The following is a 19,778-nucleotide window of genomic DNA, read 5'->3' as shown; positions in this document are numbered from 1 at the left end:
CAGAAACACGTCTCTCTGTGTGCCTCTGGCCTGTTCTCTGCTCCCCCACCACTCTCAGACAGACAGAAACACGTCTCTCTGTGTGCCTCTGACCTGTTCTCTGCTCCCCACCACTCTCAGACAGACAGAAACATGTCTATCTGTGTGCCTCTGGCCTGTTCTCTGCTCCCCCACCACTCTCAGACAGCCAGAAACATGTCTCTCTGTGTGCCTCTGGCCTGTTCTCTGCTCCCCACCACTCTCAGACAGAAACATGTCTCTCTGTGTGCCTCTGGCCTGTTCTCTGCTCCCCCACCACTCTCAGACAGAAACACGTCTCTCTGTGTGCCTCTGACCTGTTCTCTGCTCCCCACCACTCTCAGACAGAAACACGTCTCTCTGTGTGCCTCTGACCTGTTCTCTGCTCCCCACCACTCTCAGACAGAAACATGTCTCTCTGTGTGCCTCTGGCCTGTTCTCTGCTCCCCCACCACTCTCAGACAGAAACACATCTCTCTATGTGCCTCTGACCTGTTCTCTGCTCCCCACCACTCTCAGACAGACAGAAACATGTCTCTCTGTGTGCCTCTGGCCTGTTCTCTGCTCCCCCACCACTCTCAGACAGACAGAAACATGTCTCTCTGTGTGCCTCTGGCCTGTTCTCTGCTCCCCACCACTCTCAGACAGAAACATGTCTCTCTGTGTGCCTCTGGCCTGTTCTCTGCTCCCCCACCACTCTCAGACAGAAACACGTCTCTCTGTGTGCCTCTGACCTGTTCTCTGCTCCCCACCACTCTCAGACAGAAACACGTCTCTCTGTGTGCCTCTGACCTGTTCTCTGCTCCCCCACCACTCTCAGACAGACAGAAACATGTCTCTCTGTGTGCCTCTGGCCTGTTCTCTGCTCCCCCACCACTCTCAGACAGAAACACATCTCTCTGTGTGCCTCTGACCTGTTCTCTGCTCCCCACCACTCTCAGACAGACAGAAACATGTCTCTCTGTGTGCCTCTGACCTGTTCTCTGCTCCCCACCACTCTCAGACAGACAGAAACATGTCTCTCTGTGTGCCTCTGGCCTGTTCTCTGCTCCCACACCACTCTCAGACAGACAGAAACATGTCTCTCTGTATGCCTCTGGCCTGTTCTCTGCTCCCCCACCACTCTCAGACAGAAACACGTCTCTCTGTGTGCCTCTGACCTGTTCTCTGCTCCCCCACCACTCTCAGACAGAAACACGTCTCTCTGTGTGCCTCTGACCTGTTCTCTGCTCCCCACCACTCTCAGACAGAAACACGTCTCTCTGTGTGCCTCTGACCTGTTCTCTGCTCCCCCACCACTCTCAGACAGACAGAAACATGTCTCTCTGTGTGCCTCTGACCTGTTCTCTGCTCCCCACCACTCTCAGACAGACAGAAACATGTCTCTCTGTGTGCCTCTGGCCTGTTCTCTGCTCCCCCACCACTCTCAGACAGAAACACATCTCTCTGTGTGCCTCTGACCTGTTCTCTGCTCCCCACCACTCTCAGACAGACAGAAACATGTCTCTCTGTGTGCCTCTGACCTGTTCTCTGCTCCCCACCACTCTCAGACAGACAGAAACATGTCTCTCTGTGTGCCTCTGGCCTGTTCTCTGCTCCCCCACCACTCTCAGACAGACAGAAACATGTCTCTCTGTATGCCTCTGGCCTGTTCTCTGCTCCCCCACCACTCTCAGACAGAAACACGTCTCTCTGTGTGCCTCTGACCTGTTCTCTGCTCCCCCACCACTCTCAGACAGAAACACGTCTCTCTGTGTGCCTCTGACCTGTTCTCTGCTCCCCACCACTCTCAGACAGAAACACGTCTCTCTGTGTGCCTCTGACCTGTTCTCTGCTCCCCCACCACTCTCAGACAGACAGAAACATGTCTCTCTGTGTGCCTCTGACCTGTTCTCTGCTCCCCCACCACTCTCAGACAGAAACATGTCTCTCTGTGTGCCTCTGACCTGTTCTCTGCTCCCCCACCACTCTCAGACAGACAGAAACATGTCTCTCTGTGTGCCTCTGACCTGTTCTCTGCTCCCCACCACTCTCAGACAGAAACACGTCTCTCTGTGTGCCTCTGACTTGTTCTCTGCTCCCCCACCACTCTCAGACAGAAAAACGTCTCTCTGTGTGCCTCTGACCTGTTCTCTGCTCCCCCACCACTCTCAGACAGAAACACGTCTCTCTGTGTGCCTCTGACCTGTTCTCTGCTCCTCACCACTCTCAGACAGACAGAAACATGTCTCTCTGTGTGCCTCTGACCTGTTCTCTGCTCCCCACCACTCTCAGACAGACAGAAACATGTCTCTCTGTGTGCCTCTGGCCTGTTCTCTGCTCCCCCACCACTCTCAGACAGACAGAAACATGTCTCTCTGTGTGCCTCTGGCCTGTTCTCTGCTCCCCACCACTCTCAGACAGACAGAAACACATCTCTCTGTGTGCCTCTGACCTGTTCTCTGCTCCCCACCACTCTCAGACAGACAGAAACACGTCTCTCTGTGTGCCTCTGACCTGTTCTCTGCTCCCCCACCACTCTCAGACAGAAACACGTCTCTCTGTGTGCCTCTGGCCTGTTCTCTGCTCCCCACCACTCTCAGACAGACAGAAATACGTCTCTCTGTGTGCCTCTGGCCTGTTCTCTGCTCCCCCACCACTCTCAGACAGAAACATGTCTCTCTGTGTGCCTCTGACCTGTTCTCTGCTCCCCACCACTCTCAGACAGACAGAAATACGTCTCTCTGTGTGCCTCTGACCTGTTCTCTGCTCCCCCTCCACTCTCAGACAGAAACATGTCTCTCTGTGTGCCTCTGACCTGTTCTCTGCTCCCCACCACTCTCAGACAGAAACACATCTCTCTGTGTGCCTCTGGCCTGTTCACTGCTCCCCACCACTCTCAGACAGAAACACGTCTCTCTGTGTGCCTCTGGCCTGTTCTCTGCTCCCCCACCACTCTCAGACAGAAACATGTCTCTCTGTGTGCCTCTGACCTGTTCTCTGCTCCCCCACCACTCTCAGACAGACAGAAACACATCTCTCTGTGTGCCTCTGGCCTGTTCTCTGCTCCCCACCACTCTCAGACAGACAGAAACACGTCTCTCTGTGTGCCTCTGACCTGTTCTCTGCTCCCCCACCACTCTCAGACAGAAACATGTCTCTCTGTGTGCCTCTGACCTGTTCTCTGCTCCCCCACCACTCTCAGACAGACAGAAACACATCTCTCTGTGTGCCTCTGACCTGTTCTCTGCTCCCCACCACTCTCAGACAGACAGAAACATGTCTCTCTGTGTGCCTCTGGCCTGTTCTCTGCTCCCCACCACTCTCAGACAGACAGAAACACGTCTCTCTGTGTGCCTCTGACCTGTTCTCTGCTCCCCCACCACTCTCAGACAGAAACATGTCTCTCTGTGTGCCTCTGACCTGTTCTCTGCTCCCCCACCACTCTCAGACAGACAGAAACACATCTCTCTGTGTGCCTCTGGCCTGTTCTCTGCTCCCCACCACTCTCAGACAGACAGAAACACGTCTCTCTGTGTGCCTCTGACCTGTTCTCTGCTCCCCACCACTCTCAGACAGAAACATGTCTCTCTGTGTGCCTCTGACCTGTTCTCTGCTCCCCCACCACTCTCAGACAGAAACATGTCTCTCTGTGTGCCTCTGGCCTGTTCTCTGCTCCTCACCACTCTCAGACAGAAACATGTCTCTCTGTGTGCCTCTGACCTGTTCTCTGCTCCCCACCACTCTCAGACAGAAACATGTCTCTCTGTGTGCCTCTGACCTGTTCTCTGCTCCCCACCACTCTAAGACAGAAACATGTGCCTCTGACCTGTTCTCTGCTCCCCACCACTCAGACTGAAACTACTGTGCACCAGAGCTCGCTCGTCACACACACACACACACACACACACACACACACACACACACACACACACACACACACACACACACACACACACACACACACACACACACACACACAAGATCAAAACCTCAGGGCCACATTTATATATGCGGCTCACCTGGTAGTTTCCCTTGAGGCTTCCGATCATGCTGGAGATCTGGTTGACCAGGCTGAGGTCGTGGATGAGGTTCTGAAGGTCCTGGTACAGCTGGCCTGGACCCATGTACAGCTTATCTGAGAAGAGAGACAATGACAACAAGTAAATAAACTATCATGTCATTGTCAACAAAGAACTGCGTTATTACCAAATAAAGTTGGTAGTAGAAGTAAGTTCTGATTCACAGAGCTGAGCCCATATCCCATCTGAACCCACTGACCCAACAATATGAGCCTTACAAATCTCAAAGGCAATTATCGTACATTGAAAGCAGGAGGTAAAATAAGACACACTGCCAGACAAAGTCAGTCTGTTTCCCAACTTGGCATGGCTCTGAACCGTGTGTGCGTGTGTGCGCGTGTGAGAGAGGGAGAGTGTGCGTTGGAAATGAGTACTGTTACCTAACGGCAGTTTCCTGGGGTTAAACTTCCCTCTACTGCGCTAGTGTGTGTGTTTCTTTGTAGGTGTGCCCTGCCTAACCGAACCAACAGGCCAGTGAAGTAAGGGATTATTGTGTTTCTGTGCGTCCAGCTCGGGACAATGGGCTGCTTTGTTTGTCAGTGCTCAGCCTGTATATCAGCAAGAGACACAGACAGAGAGCCAGACTCCTCAGAGAGAGAAAGGGAGAGAAAGAGGAGAGGCCCCCTGTAGGCTCTGCCAGCACATAGCCTTCTCTCAAGGCTGTAACTCAAATTAAACCTGCAGCAGAGAGGACCCTCCTCATCTTTCAGACATGCCTGCCAACAAGTCATTGTACGGTAGGATTTGCAGCATATGGTACTGTCAGCTAACAAGAGCAAGCTCTTAAAGATGATTTCACCATATGACTTTTCAACTTAAACGTGGTCTACCACTCTCATAAGGCAGCACATTGGAACTGGGAGGGGGTTAATGTGAATGGGAATCTCTGGCGCCAGGATTCCTAGAGCTCCCTCTGGTTTTGCCAGTCTACTTTCTGTGGGGTCTATAATTGCCCTTCACACTGCCGTAGTGTTCCAGTTCCATGGCAACCGCTCCATTCTTCCCCAGGGCTGCCAAGAGAGGACACTCAGAGAAACTTCCACCCCGTTTGACCTGCACTAAGTATTTCACGTAGGTGGTGGTCACACTGGAGACAGAAATACTCATTCAGAAATGGATACTTCAGATTGTAAGTTTACATGCAGAAGCTAATTTAGAGACTTTCTCTTCATCATGTACCAAGATATCATTCCACTGTTGAATATGTCCAGGTCACGGAGTATCATTGAACAGTTTTACTGTTACAGACATTGTGTTGGGTTGAAAGCCATTTTAAAAGTGTATGGTTGACAATAACAATTTGTCCTAGCTTCAGAAATGTCATTTCTGTTCTATTGAGCTAATTGTCTTGTCTAATAAAGTTAAAATATTCCCGCTTCATTGGTCTTAATTGTATTTTTATTTAACCTTTATTTAACTAGGCAAATCAGTTAAGAAAGAATTCTTATTTTACAATGACGGCCTACCCCGGCCAACCCCTCCCCTAACCCGGATGATGCTGGGCCTATTGTACGCCGCACTATGGGACTCCCGATCACGATCGGTTGGAAAACAGCCCGGGATCGAACCAGGGTCTGTAGTGATGCCTCTGGCACTGAGATGCAGTGCCTTAGACCCCTGTGCCACTCAGGAGCCCTATGATGTCTTTGTGTGCTTGGAACCCGGTCAGGGCAGAATCACTGAATAAGCTTCAGTCATGCTCATTGGCTTGTCATCCATGGTAATTCTACAGGCCATGATTCATCTCTATGACTAAAGATATTATATGTTCTGACAAACAATGACAATAGGCCACAATGAGACTGAGTGCCACGGACAAGCTGAACCTGGCCTGTAGAGCAGTCATTCATCGATGGCTCTGACCTAGACTAGAGGAAAGGGTTGCGGTTTATTGTTTTAAGGTCTTTGCCAATGTAACCGACCCATCTCTTCTGGTGCTCCCAATTAGCTAAGCTAAGTACAACAGACATGAGGCAAGCAAACAGACATCCAGAGCAGAGCAAAGCAGAGCACAGGAAACTGTGACATCATAAGCTGGACCGTCTTTTCATTGCCTCTAGTAGGCAGGTCACCAGTTGCTTTGACAGAACATACTGGACTATGGAGGGAGGGAGAGAAGCTGAGAGTGAGGGTTTTTCCCACTTAAAATGCTTGGCCAGAACAGACACACAGAGGACTGACTAGGAGGAAAATGTCATCAGTATTGAAGAGATTATATGGGTCATAGACAAAATATGGGGGAGTGACATGGCCTGATCCATTTCTGTCAGGTAAAAATGACCATACCCTACTGTAATGTTTTCCATTCTAGCTCCATGTCCAATTTAATTAGCTAACATTACTGAGCTGAACCACACTGCTGTCCAGTCCATGTGGATCTCCTAAGGGCAATAGGTTACTGGATGTATATATAGGGGCCTAACCTAGCTCAGGACTAGCTGGCTAGGAATATGCCTGCCTGTCTGTCAGCCCAGGGTCCAGATGCTTTAGTTGACTTTCTTTAACCCCCATCAGGCCGTCTGTGGATGGGAATAGAGGGCAGATGGAGAGGTGATGGGTGGGTGAGTGGGTAAGAGGCTTTGGGGAGGAGAGGAGACGGGGGTGGCAGTTGGGCAGTGGAGGAGAGGGAGGAGAGGAAAGGTTGCTTATCCCCTGGCATTTCAATGAGTAAGAGGATGAGAGGAAAACAAGAAATGGCCCATATGGTCAACTTCACTCAGGGTCCTATGCTTTAACAATATGGATGGAGAGTAGTTCAGTACAGTAGATCACTAATGGGCTCATAAATAACACAGGCTTAGGCACAACGACATCCATTTACAGGCTAGACGGTCATCCTCTTCTCAGCATGTGGGTCAAAAGGCATGGCTATTACACTATAAAGCCATTTGTAATCAGAGGCTCAACGTCTCTGCACAGTAGCCCATACCCTCAGGAATACAACTAATAAGTAAATAAATAAATATATATATAAATATATATATACATAGATATATATACACACACACACTTTTAAAATGATAAACTTGGATTAGCTAACACAACGTGCCATTGGAACACAGGAGTGATGGTTGCTGATAATGGGTCTCTGTACGCCTATGTAGATACTCCATAAAAAATCTGCCGTTTCCAGCTACAATAGTCATTTACAACATTAATAATGTCTACACTGTGTTTCTGATCAATTTTATGTTATTTTAATGGACAAAACAATTTGCTTTTCCTTCAAAAACAAGGAAATGTCTAAGTGACCCCAAACTTTTGAACGGTAGTGTCACACACACACACACACACACACACACACACACACACACACACACACACACACACACACACACACACACACACACACACACACACACACACACACACACACACACACACACACACACACACACACACACACACACACACACACACACTAGCACACACTAGCACCACAAATGGGACTGACAAACAGAAGCCTGCATCAGAGGGCTTGGTGTAAGGGAAAAAGCCTGCATCAGAGGGCTTGGTGTAAGGGAAAAAGCCTGCATCAGAGGGCTTGGTGTAAGGGAAAAAGCCTGCATCAGAGGGCTTGGTGTAAGGGAAAAAGCCTGCATCAGAGGGCTTGGTGTAAGGGAAAAAGCCTGCCACACACAGGAAACGACTGTCACCTCTGTTCATAACCTCTAGCATACAATAACATAGTTACTCCATAGCTATTACAGCATCCACCATGCCTTCCCCAGTGGGTGTACTGCTGTCACCACCTGAACACCAGCTAAATGAACAGCACACTAATGTACCGTTGCATTCACCATTACCCACGCCTGGTTTGTAGTCAGGAGTCAGGGTGAATGTTCTTTACTAAAAAAAGCAACTGCCTGGTTATGATCACAAACCATACAGTCTGGTTATGATGGTAGCATGGTTTCCAATAAGGAGTTTAAAGGAGTGGCCATTTTGAGCAGCTGCCAGAGCAGGCCAGGGAAAAGTCAGTGACCCTGCAGCAGAGAGTGGAGCTGGCTGCTTAAAGACTCAAGACCACAGTCTCTCTGGAACTATTTTAAAACGTCTCTCAGTGGTTCGAGATGGAACGCCTGGCACACAGAAAATGATGGCTAAACATTTGTTGTTGGTGTGTCAAATGAATGAATAAGCAACTTTTGCTCCTTGTTATTGAGTGTGGTCCTGCAACACTATAATCTGAGAAGGAGAGCCCCCCATGTTTCATCCAACAGTAACATCAGTGAGTCATGTAGTGCTTGTACTGTAGTGTTGATCTGAGCCCACTGAGAACTGGCCAGGCAGTCTGCTAAATAATTACAGTAATCATCTAGAACTCATCAATATTTCAGGGAGGGGTGTGTTGAAGCGTAATCAGCACTAAGAAGAAATTGTATTGATTTTACACACGGCAGAAAACAAGGTATTGCTGCTTGTACTGTACTGTATATGCATTGTACAGCCGCTGTGCAGAGTAATGCATATTATTTCAATTTATACAACGGGTGGGTCTAATCCTGAATGTTGATTGGTTAAAATCGTATTCCAGCCAATGTCTATTCCACAATTTACCACTGGCTAAATCTATGACGTTAAAATGCTTATTTACTCTGTTCCATCTAACTGCGCAATCCACTGTCTCATCAGCCCAGCCAGGCAACTTATAAACTTGATCTCCACTATAAAAAGCATCCAGACATTATCTCAGATTTCTTTTAGACTAACATTTCATTTTCAACTGTGGATATTTGTATAAACCTTATTGTCTGTTTCTCCGACATTTGCAACATTGTTTCAATATTCATATTAGATCTCCAGCTGTCCCATAGTAAATAATGTATCGGGAATCGGGACGAGACAGACAGACAGGCAGTGTTTCTCAACCAGTCGAAATCATGAATCAGCTGGCATCATTTTTATGGCTATATACAAAGAAATGTCAAATTAAAAAAGGTCAAACGAAATGAAGTGCAGCTAGTTTGCAGTCTTTCCAGCTTCAGTTTTAAGTGAATGTGTTCGCTGTGTTGTTGGCTAGCTCCTCTGAACAACAGTGTCCTGACGAGTGAGCACATTTTCTATGCCAGGCGAAATCACGCCTCATTAGCTCATTGTTATGGATATATCCAAATAAATGTCTCTAGAAAACAGCTTAAACAAATGCAAATGCAGCTACTGTTGTTATTCTGGCTGCACTGTTGATGTGACTGTAAGTTAGCCGTAGTTAGCTAGCTAGCAAGCAAGGATAAGAAGGTTGCCAGCCAGTATGGCAATGGAACATTTAGAAAGAACGACTGGGTCGCATTCATTGATCCAGAACAAAAAGACTGAACGACTGGGTCCCGTCTCTAGCAACCGAACTGATAGAACGAACGACCATCCGGCTTGGGTAGCAACCCTAGAATTGTGTCAGGACTATATCTTGTGGAAGGATGAAATAGTATGAATAAATTCATCAAAATAACATTTTTAATGAAAATATGTCAATCATTATTTGAATATGTTGATAACCCATGGAATAAAAGTGATAACGCCCTCGAAGACGGTGTTTGGAGGATATATTGGCACGGTTTGCCGGCCCTCATCTTCGTCTCGGCTTCTCCTGCATTATCACTTTTTTTATTTCACCTTTATTTAACTAGGCAAGTCAGTTAAGAACAAATTCTTATTTACAATGACGGCCTACCCCGGCCAAACTCTAACCGGACGACGCTGGGCCAATTGTGCGCCGCCCCATGGGACTCCCAATCACGGCCGGTTGTGATACAGCCTGGAATCGAACCAGGGTCTGTAGTGACACCTCTAGCACTGGGATGCAGTGCCGTAGACCACTGCGCCACTTGGGAGCCCTAAAATCAGGCCTCACATTCCTCTCTTTATGTTTAATTGTGGGGTCATAAATAAACAATGTCACAAATCAGGGTTTGGGCCGTTGCGGGGGGGGGGGGGCTCTAAACTACATCTTATCCACATCGTACTCTTTTTCCAATACTAAACAGGTTACAGGCAGACCTCTGTGACAGATCTCTGTGGTTGCGAATCATTGGGACGTACTTGGTTTGGCGTTGACGACCACCTTCTCTCCAGAGTGGGGTTGGTGGGCGAAGCGGCTGTTGTCGCCCATGTCTTCACTGGAGCCAAACTCTACTACGTCCACAAAGCTCAGAGGGACACTCCACTTCAGCAGGAACTTCTGACCCAGGGCGGCGTTGCCACTACCACTGCCATCAACACTGCACCTGGATATAGAGGAGAAGGACAGGCAGAGGACTTATGCAGGCAGAGGACTAATGAATTTCCTCACAAGGACCAATAAAGGTTTCTTCAATCAATATTACATTTATCGAGTGTATTCCTCACTGATACAGAGGGGATTGTAAACAAAATCAGGGTAAACAAAAGTTCTGAAAGTGAAATGATTTACCATCGTAAGGCATGTGGTATGGTGTGTACTGTATATGGTATGCCACATCAAAGCGGGGCAAATTCTTTTGAAAATGGCATGACTGTACTGTAAGACTTAGACTGTATTTCATGCATGACTGGTTCTACAGTTATGTCGCTCTATTGGCACATGATAGCCTGGTCAGAGAGCTCCTGTAAATTTTGTAAATATTTAATCATTATGTTTTTTGTATGAATCATTTCACTTTTTGAATAGCCAAACAAGTATAGATTTACTCTGGATTACATTTTGTTTGATGCCTGAGAATTAATGGCAAATCAGCGTTTTAGATAGCTAGCTAACAATGCTAGCTAGCTAGCTAGCCGTTTTAATTTGACTACGTCGGCCAATATTGGGATGTTTCTACAGTCTCCTTGATCCAACGGGGGGGGGGGGGGGGGGGGCGACGGTGGCGAGTTGGCAGAGAGGAATTCATCGCTCCAGAGTATTCCTCCAAAGTTATGAGTGTTCTGTATGCTGACTGAGTGCATGGGGAGATAAAAAACAAACTGTCGCTCCATTTGTTGCTCATGTCATTCATATTTTTTATTGATGTTGTTTTGCTTTTTAAGCACCTTGAGATTTGTTTACCTGTATGTGCTGTGTACTGCAAATCAGCTTTTAGCTTCCAAGTACGGCCTACTTGCAAAAATGTAATAAACTACTACTTTATAAAGCGTATAGATCCTCATGTCAGAGCCAGTGGCCAGTAGCTAGTGTGGTGAGGCACAGTATAATTACAGGACACAGGCTCCTCCACTGGGAGCTGATCAGAATCATACCCAGAGAGGATGCTCCATCTGTGGGTAGGAACCCTTGGCCAGAGTGAGTACTGTGTCTGGTGCTGGTGCTTTGGGTCTTACCGGACGTTGGGCGTGGCACACATGAGCACGTCGTTGAGCAGGAAAAGGCGTCGCTCCTTGGTCTTGATGACCTCTCCGTGGTCGTTGTAGACCGTCTCCACTATGTCGTCAGAGCGGATCAGGTAGCGGCTGCCGTTACTCAGGAGCTGATGGGTAAGGGAGAGAGACCAAGAGGTCAGATACAATATATGGTCTCGACTGTCTTCCCCAAGGTTCATTTATGATTTATGTCAATGTACATTTAAGGTACTCCCCAAAATATATAAATACATAATGTAGATATTGCAGGGAAGCAGTTTGTCCGATCTTACTGTAGCTTTTCAGTCTGGTCCGTGTCAAGGGTGAAATGAATATTAAGATACCATTTAGTTAGTGTAGAATATACACATACTAGTATAAGGACATGCAGTTTACAGATCAGTGTGCTTTTAGTTACAGTTAATGTACTTTGCAGCATGCACACATCCATAAAATATACTGTAGATGCCATGGGGCGGCTGTTTGCTCTTGTGGGCAGACAAACAGACAAATAATTAGACAGTAGGGAATATTGATGCTTCCGTATCAGGCTCAGAGCCATCTGTATATTGCCAGATTTGTGGATAGATGGATTCTCAGTGTTGAATGTGAAACATCTACAGTCAAGGCTTCAACGCCCACACAATGGAAGAAACAATCTATTTAAACATTCAAATATCATCTAGTTATAGAGGACAAACACTGAGCCCCTATGGTCTGAAGAAGATCAATGGTGTGTGTGGACATGTTAAACTATACTTATGGGGACCAGAAGTCCCCACAAGAATAGTAAACAAACAAACATTTGACCAACTGGGGACATTTTGTGAATCCCCACAAGGTCAAATGCTATTTCTATGGGGTTTAGGGTTAAGGTTAGAATTAGTGTTAGAATTAAGTTTAGGGTTAGGAGCTACAGTTAGTTTTAGTGTTGGGAGCTAGGGTTAGGTTTAGGGTTAAGGTTAGGTTTTGGGGTTAAGGTTAGGATTTTTTTATAATGGGACTGAATTGTGTCCACCCACAAGGATAGTTATACAAGACTGTGTGTGTGTGTGTGTGTGTGTGTGTGTGTGTGTGTGTGTGTGTGTGTGTGTGTGTGTGTGTGTGTGTGTGTGTGTGTGTGTGTGTGTGTGTGTGTGTGTGTGTGAGTGTGTGTGTGAGTGTGTGTTCGAGCAATACCTTGTTGAGGTAGCGTTCGTTCATGGCCTTGGCTATGTGTCTGATCTCACAGCGCTGGTCAGCCTCCCTCTTCTTCTCATTGAGCTTTTCAGCCAGGGTCTCCAGTTCTGTCAGGGCCATCTGTAGGGGCAGTCTGTCACTGTGGCCTGCTGGTGTGTTCTTCAACATGTCCTGTATCACATTATATCACAGTCAGAACACCACAGAATAGCATAACATACTGTAACATGACATAACATCTGTAGGGGCAGCCTGTCACTGTGGACTACTGAGGCATGGAGAGATAACACATTCAGAATATAACAGAGCACCGATCACATCCAGAGCATCTCTAACACAGGCATAACATCAGTTTAAAACTATTCAGATTCTTTCAGAAGGCCAATGGGCAGTCTAAAAGCTTATCCTCAGTCATAATAATTATGAGTGAGGATCAAATTTGAAGCACCTGGGGCAGAAATTATTTCCCAAGAGTATGCACACTACACAGCACCCTCTCTGCGTAGTGCATTCTTAACATACTCTTTGGTAGTGAGTATGTGGCGCCCTCTGCTGGTAGATGTGTAATATGTATTCTAGGCGCTAAGTGTGGATGTGACTGTGAAATAGATACCTGCAGCATCAGAATGAACTGAGGGAATCTCTGGATGGGCTTCATCATGAGTCCATAGAGAGTGACCCGGTCACTGCTGGTGTCCTGACGTTGCTGTGGAGAGAGAAGAAGACAATCAATGATTACTGATTGATGCAGTGCAGGGAAATCCAATACAGAACCACAAAGTGTTTTGTTCAGTCTGAAATCAACCCCAGGTCCCTATGCGGAGTTAGGTTTAGGATAGAGCCAGAGATGCATATTCTATAGCTGTATCTCTGTATTTTCACAGGAGCATACTTAAAAATATATATATATTTACAGTGGTGCTCTGACTGACCTTGAGGAAGTCTAGGAAGCTGGGTTTGGAGGCACACGTCTTCCTGACCACCGCCATGGCTGTGCTGAAGTTGTTCACATACTCACAGTAGGCATCCAGCACCATGGACTTGGAGAACTGGGACCCAGATATAGAGAGAGGGAGAGACAGAAAGGGGAGAGCCATCAACACCTCATACGAGTCCCATACAATTACAGTCAGAAATGGAATTAACCTGGTACCAGACAAAGGAATGGGGCTTCCTAGGGCCAAAATAAGCTGTTAGTTGGACAGTGTATTATGATGGTTGTTTCTGGCCAGGGAAAAGAGAGAGAGGACAGTAAGAAAGAAGGCACACAGCACATGGGTCACAGATGCTGTGTCCTGCTCCTGTGTTGTGGTGCCAGGGGTTAGGGGTCATGCTTCAAACAGTAACAAACTTCAGGAAGAGGAAGAACTGGGGTTACTGGGTGAGACTTTGTTTGAAAACCCCTGACCGGATTGCTAGGCAGCGAAGACACCAGGGTGGAGCACTTCCTCCAAGAACCCAGTGCAGCTGTGTGTGTGTGTGTCATGTGTGTCGTGTGTGTGTGTGTGTGTGTGCACGCAATCATGGGACTAATTCCTATAGAACGAGTCATGGTAAACTTGCACTATCGCTTCAGTCAGTGTTGTGTTCAATGGTGAAGCACAGTACAGGACATGGTGTGAGTAAAGGAATGTTTCTGTCCACTAGTTTTGACCACATGACCACTGTCAAATGGTTTACTCTTCCAGCCATCTTAAAGTGGAACTGAATCCTTCCTACAGTGGGTTCCCCAGCACTGAATCCTTCCTACACTTGTCCACCAACCCACCGAGGCTACAAAGACGTCCCCGATCATCTCCAGACTGTCCCACTCGGCCACGCGGCACGCCAGGGCGATCTGGAACAGGGCGTGGCACTGGAGAATCTCCCGGATACGATAGAATGTCACCTTCAGCTTCCTATCGCTTAGCAACCTGGGCTCAATCTCCAAAAGTGGCTTTTCATATTGCTGATAAGAGAGAGGATAAAGAGGATAAGGATGTGGTAGGAAATCCTTTCCTTGAGGAAATTAGAGAAATGTTATATGAAATGTATAAACTGTAAAATACATACCTCTAAAATCCGCTTCAGTGCATCAAGATAGTTCTTCTCACTCTCTAATATGGAGCCCAGTATACACCTCCTCACCACCTGTTGTTGTGAGAGCCCCTCAGGGACGGGACTGAGCACTGGCTCCATGTTGAAGCATTCCACTTCGATGAATAGCTCTGACTCCTCATCCTCAAAACAGGTTGACTTCCTCTCTGAGATAAACAGGAGAGACGAGGTCAGCTTAAATCAGATGAGCATCACCCAGGAGGTTAATACACATTGTTAGTGGATGATTCCCCTGTTACAATGTAGTGTTTGCATTTTATCCCAGATACCAGATACATCAGTGTAATTAACTAATTAGTGTGAACTAAGGACCGTAGTCCATGTTCTGTTCTGTTCTTACTCTTACCATGACAGTGGGTCTTGATATACGACCGTCCCCTTCTCACTGCTGCTTTGGTCTTCTCCAGGCCATCTTTGGTCCCGTCTCTCGCTGCCTTCACCAGCTTTTGCATCTTTATGTAACATCAACAACAGTAAATAGCACTCAGAGCAGACAGAGAGAGCAGCATGCTACTGAAGCTCTTAGGGAGGAGATAGGAACTGTGTTAGAAGAGAAGGGAAGATGGCAGATCATGTAAATACAGGAGCAGGACCTCAGGGAGAGCAGGGTGGACCAGAGCAAGACAGCATCTGTGACAGCAGCTGAACTGAGTCAATCTAAACTAAAGGATTCTCACAAATGCATAAGGGCTTGAAGTGATGTGTACTTAACTTTAATCTCTCTATGTGAGACCTGTAAATAGGGAATGTCAGTAGTTTAGAGGCTCTTTCATTAGCCAGGGTAGAGTCTCAGAAGATTTACCTAGACTGCTACAACCCGCTGCTGAAAAGTAGGACTTCATAACTATCTTTTTTTATAGATTTGTTTGAAAATGTTCTGTAGGAGTGGACTGAGACGATCCTGTACGGACCGCCTGTCTAGGCCTACACACAACTCAGCTGCTCTGGTGTCTCAGTATGCCATAGACCTAAAGGCATGTCACTTAGGAGATGCAGTTGCCTCAACACCCATACAGTTAGTGGCACAGGTCAATGCAGTAGAGACAAATTCACCACCAGACATAAGAGCAGGATGAAGGGACTAGGTCTGAGTCAGTCGGTGAGAGACACCGTGAGGGAGGTCGGGGTTAAGGAGGTTGAGGAGGATCTACTTTGTCTAGCGGAGGGTGACGACACACACCGACCATGTTGATGACATTTACCTTCTGCTCGTGTTTCTGTTTTATCTGCTGCAGCTCTACTGTTCCCACTGTATTTGCCATAAGATCTTTCATCTTTTTCTCATAGTGTTCTTTCAAGCGTGTCAGATCTTGAGAAAGCTAAACAAAAGCAGAGCATTTGAAGTGTTACCAGACGGATCCTCAGAAGGTGGTCAGCCCCTCACCCCAATCCGCCCACCCTCACCACAGCTAAGGCCTTGCTTCCTCACCCCAATCTGCCCACAGTCACCACAGCTAAGGCCTTGCCTCCTCACCCCAATCCACCCACCCTCACCACAGCTAAGGCCTTGCTTCCTCACCCCAATCTGCCCACAGTCACCACAGCTAAGGCCTTGCCTCCTCACCCCAATCCGCCCACCCTCACCACAGCTAAGGCCTTGCTTCCTCACCCCAATCTGCCCACAGTCACCACAGCTAAGGCCTTGCCTCCTCACCCCAATCCGCCCACCCTCACCACAGCTAAGGCCTTGCCTCCTCACCCATATTTTGTCTCCCGACCCACATAGAAATCTTAAAGGTAGACTCAGTGATATGATGTAGATGCGCAAAGCTTAGTGGGTCAATTTCAGCAAACAACTAAGAGCGTTGAAGAGCCAGACTAAACTTCTCCAGTGTTTTGGTCCTGTTCCTACTACGCTCTAACAGTAAGAAGCGAACCCATTCACATGCGTAGATACTGTGCGTGACTCTGAGAAAGTCTTGCATCTCGCTCATCGCAATATCTGCCGTGCTGCTCGCGGCAACATCATTTTGCTGAGTTTACCTTTAACTGGGCCCATCTCCGCTACAGAAGCCAAGCAGTCACTTTGTGCAGCCAGCTGAGTCATAACACTGAGACCTCCCTGGCAAGACCTCTGGGCTGAATGAACAAGCAGGCCATTCAATTCAAAACCAAATATACAAATGAACTGTATATTATCGAGAGCATAGTAATAACATGTGCAGCCGGAAGACAAGAATAAGCCTAGTGTATAAAAATGTGTATTAACATTTGCTGAAGAATTTTTCATTTAAAATATGAGGATGTCAAAAATGTATGAATCTTCTGTTTAACTGGATATTGGATATTGCACTGCTTCTGCTTCCTCATATTTTCAAGACACTGATATAAATGACACTCTTCGAAAAAAGGGTTCCAAAAGGGTTCTCCGGCTGTCCCCGTAGGAGAACCCTTTTTGGTTTCAGGTAGAACCCTTTTTGGTTTCAGGTAGAACCCTTTTGGGTTCCATGAAACCAAAAAGGGTTCTGCCTGGAATCAAAAAGGGTAATTCAAAGGGTTCTCCTATGGGGACAGCCGAAGAACCACTTTAGGTTCTAGATCAGTGGTTGCTGGTGGGAGGAGCTATGGGAGGACGGGCTCATTGTAATGGCTGGAATGGAATAAATGGAACAGAGCCAAACATGTGGTTTCCATATGCTTAATCTGTTTGATATCGTTCAATTGATTCCATTCCAGCCATTACAATTAGCCCATCCTCCTATAGCTCCTCCCACCAGCCTCCACCGTTCTAGATATAACCTTTTTTGTTGTTGTTCTAAGAGTGTATCCTTCTGTTGATCTGTGGCGTCCATCTGCAGCTTTGTGCATCTCCTGGTGAATTCAGATGAGACACATATCCTTCATATCCTCTCTCAAACTTCTACTCCCCATGGTATATATAATCCCCTTCCTCTAGCAAAGTAAATTCCCCCTCTTCTCTTCAATCTCTTGTTCCCAATCTCTTCACCCTTCTTCTCCCTACCTCTCTCCCTCCTCAGAGGGACAGGTCTGTAGACAGAGAGGGTAAAGTGTTACGTTTACACACATGGGTCTTCCTTTGTGGGGGCTTCCCTCTCATGAAGGCGTCAGGCAGGCCATTCTCCCCGCGGCCCTCCCCGTCACTCTGCTCGTCGTAGCTCTCAAACTCGCTAGAGCTCCAACCGTTGTCCAGGGAGCTGCCACAGCCCTCCTCCCCAAACTCCACATCATCATAGATCATCTCGTCTGGCTCTGAGGGATGAGGGGAAAGGGTTAAAATCAAGGGGAACAGCATTACAATCAGGGTGAAATACCTTTTCAACTGCAATGGTGCAATTTATATTCATGTACAGTAAGTTAGCCTGACCATATTCAGATCAGATTCCTTGGCATGAATTCAATTTTTCAGTTCTAGTGCATCAACTGAACATTGTACAGCCTAACACAGTTTGCTTAAGGGCACATCAAATGTTTCTGCTGAATAATTCCAGCACATTATGTTTTAGAAATGCAAAAGAGGTAAAGACATTAATATGCAAAAGTACCAAGAAGCTGTGGAAAAGAGGAACGACAGTACAATGAAAAAGTGAAAGAAAGACCGACAGAATAGAAAGAGAAGAAAGGAGGAATACAGCGCTGACCTGTAGTGGAGTCAGAGTTCTCTCTGGGCACATCATCATAAATTACTTCATCTGGATCTAAATGACAAAGCAACAATGTTTGAATTAACAAGGTTTCAATGTGAAATTAAGCTTCACACAACGGACAGGATACAATCTCAGGGAAGGCAAGAAGAGAGACCCCACACGGGCCCGGTTCCTCAAAAGGATCTAGAGGAAGGAAGTGTCTATTTTTTACTCAAGTGAATTCCCAAAGAAAACACCAAAGCGTAGTCATGCATTGTGCACGGGACAGATTCAGGCTGGACTCAGAACTTTACAATCCCTGTCCTGTTGTGTTCCAAGCAAACCAAAAAGTATAAACTAGGTAAATACAAATGGAAATAGAAAAGTCAAATAAACAGAAAATTGTGGACATTTACATATTTCTCATTGGGAAATGAAAAGAGGAGTACTTACTTTCCATCCAGGCTGTGTTTGCAGGGTCCGACACCCATTTAGACAAAGCATCCTCCTCTCTGATGGCAGGATACTCTTCACTGCAGACATTTTATTAAATAGAGAAATAATAACCATCTGCTATTCCAATGCTGATAAACAAGTATCCACATCATCACACATTCTGGCAGATCAACTTCAGTCTAAATTAAATAAAACAGATCAGTGACGAAAGAGCCTGGCAGGCGAGTCACTCACATGTCAACAGAAATGTTGCCTGTCCCCACCACAGTATCTGGAGGGAGAGAGAGAGAGAACAAAAATCAACATCGAGGACTCCTTCCCTAACGTTGCATGCAGTTTGCACTAAACCTTACGTGCTGCCACCAGGGGGCAGCCATCACTGAAACTAAACTTGCATCAAAGAGATAAAAATAAGACCTGAAATTGGTCAATAAGGACCTCAGATTAGACTGCTCATTCAAAAAACTGCAATGATAATCTGATAACTAATACATTCTCACATATTATCTGCAATGATAGGCTTACATGCCACATAACATTTCCAACAGAAAAACCTGACAGTATATTGGAACAATCAGTCAACGTGTTAAGATTTAAACTGCAGAATATACCTTTTAAAATACTTTAAAACAGGAGTAACCCTCTGTGATGTGTTGGGTAGCTTAATTACACTGCAATTTCCCCTCAGACTGGCCAAGGCACACATTTAACTACTACTGTAACATTAAAGAGAAAACAGGAAAATCCTAACAGCCAACACAGTTTAGTGAGCGGCTAAATTTAGTCCCCACTTCCTTGAGGCAAGGTTTTAGGAAAAATAAATGCGAAGAAGAAAGGAGAGGAAATATTTGCTGGGAGTACGGAGCATGCATGTGTCATGGCCTCTCATCCCAAAGTCAGTGGTGAAGAAGGGGGAGAGGACGGGGGAATTCCACTAAGGAGATTGAATGAGAAGAAGTTTGAACAGTTCCCACCACATTTCTTCAGTGCTCTGTTCATTGTAGGAACACTATATCAAACGCATTACATTATGATAGTCTGAGGTTTGCAATATGAATGCAGAACAGAGTAG

General features: G+C 46.5%; 1 protein-coding gene across 2 annotated transcripts in view; it reads right to left on the bottom strand.

Moving 5' to 3' along the window:
• LOC106574446 (Rho guanine nucleotide exchange factor (GEF) 10) overlaps nt 1–19,778 on the bottom strand; it is a 106,497-nt gene that overhangs the window by 50,956 nt on the left and 35,763 nt on the right. The window contains exons 5-18 of one of the 2 annotated variants that reach the window (XM_014150370.3): nt 18,941–18,977; nt 18,704–18,783; nt 18,266–18,322; nt 17,692–17,876; nt 15,869–15,985; nt 15,013–15,118; nt 14,622–14,812; nt 14,338–14,517; nt 13,502–13,618; nt 13,183–13,275; nt 12,570–12,740; nt 11,373–11,518; nt 10,119–10,303; nt 4,020–4,135 (exon numbers count right to left, since the gene is read on the bottom strand). In XM_014150370.3, the coding sequence (XP_014005845.3) occupies nt 4,020–4,135; nt 10,119–10,303; nt 11,373–11,518; nt 12,570–12,740; nt 13,183–13,275; nt 13,502–13,618; nt 14,338–14,517; nt 14,622–14,812; nt 15,013–15,118; nt 15,869–15,985; nt 17,692–17,876; nt 18,266–18,322; nt 18,704–18,783; nt 18,941–18,977 (1,781 nt within the window). The remainder of the gene's footprint in view (nt 1–4,019; nt 4,136–10,118; nt 10,304–11,372; nt 11,519–12,569; nt 12,741–13,182; nt 13,276–13,501; nt 13,619–14,337; nt 14,518–14,621; nt 14,813–15,012; nt 15,119–15,868; nt 15,986–17,691; nt 17,877–18,265; nt 18,323–18,703; nt 18,784–18,940; nt 18,978–19,778) is intronic. The other variant, XM_014150449.3, reaches the window with a different exon arrangement.

Source organism: Salmo salar, chromosome 01 (genome assembly GCF_965601325.2).
Source record: "Salmo salar chromosome 01, fSalSal1, whole genome shotgun sequence".
Classification (NCBI taxonomy): domain Eukaryota; kingdom Metazoa; phylum Chordata; class Actinopteri; order Salmoniformes; family Salmonidae; genus Salmo; species Salmo salar.
The sequence above is the reverse complement of the archived record's forward strand: the minus strand, read 5'-3'. Positions and strand labels throughout refer to the sequence as shown.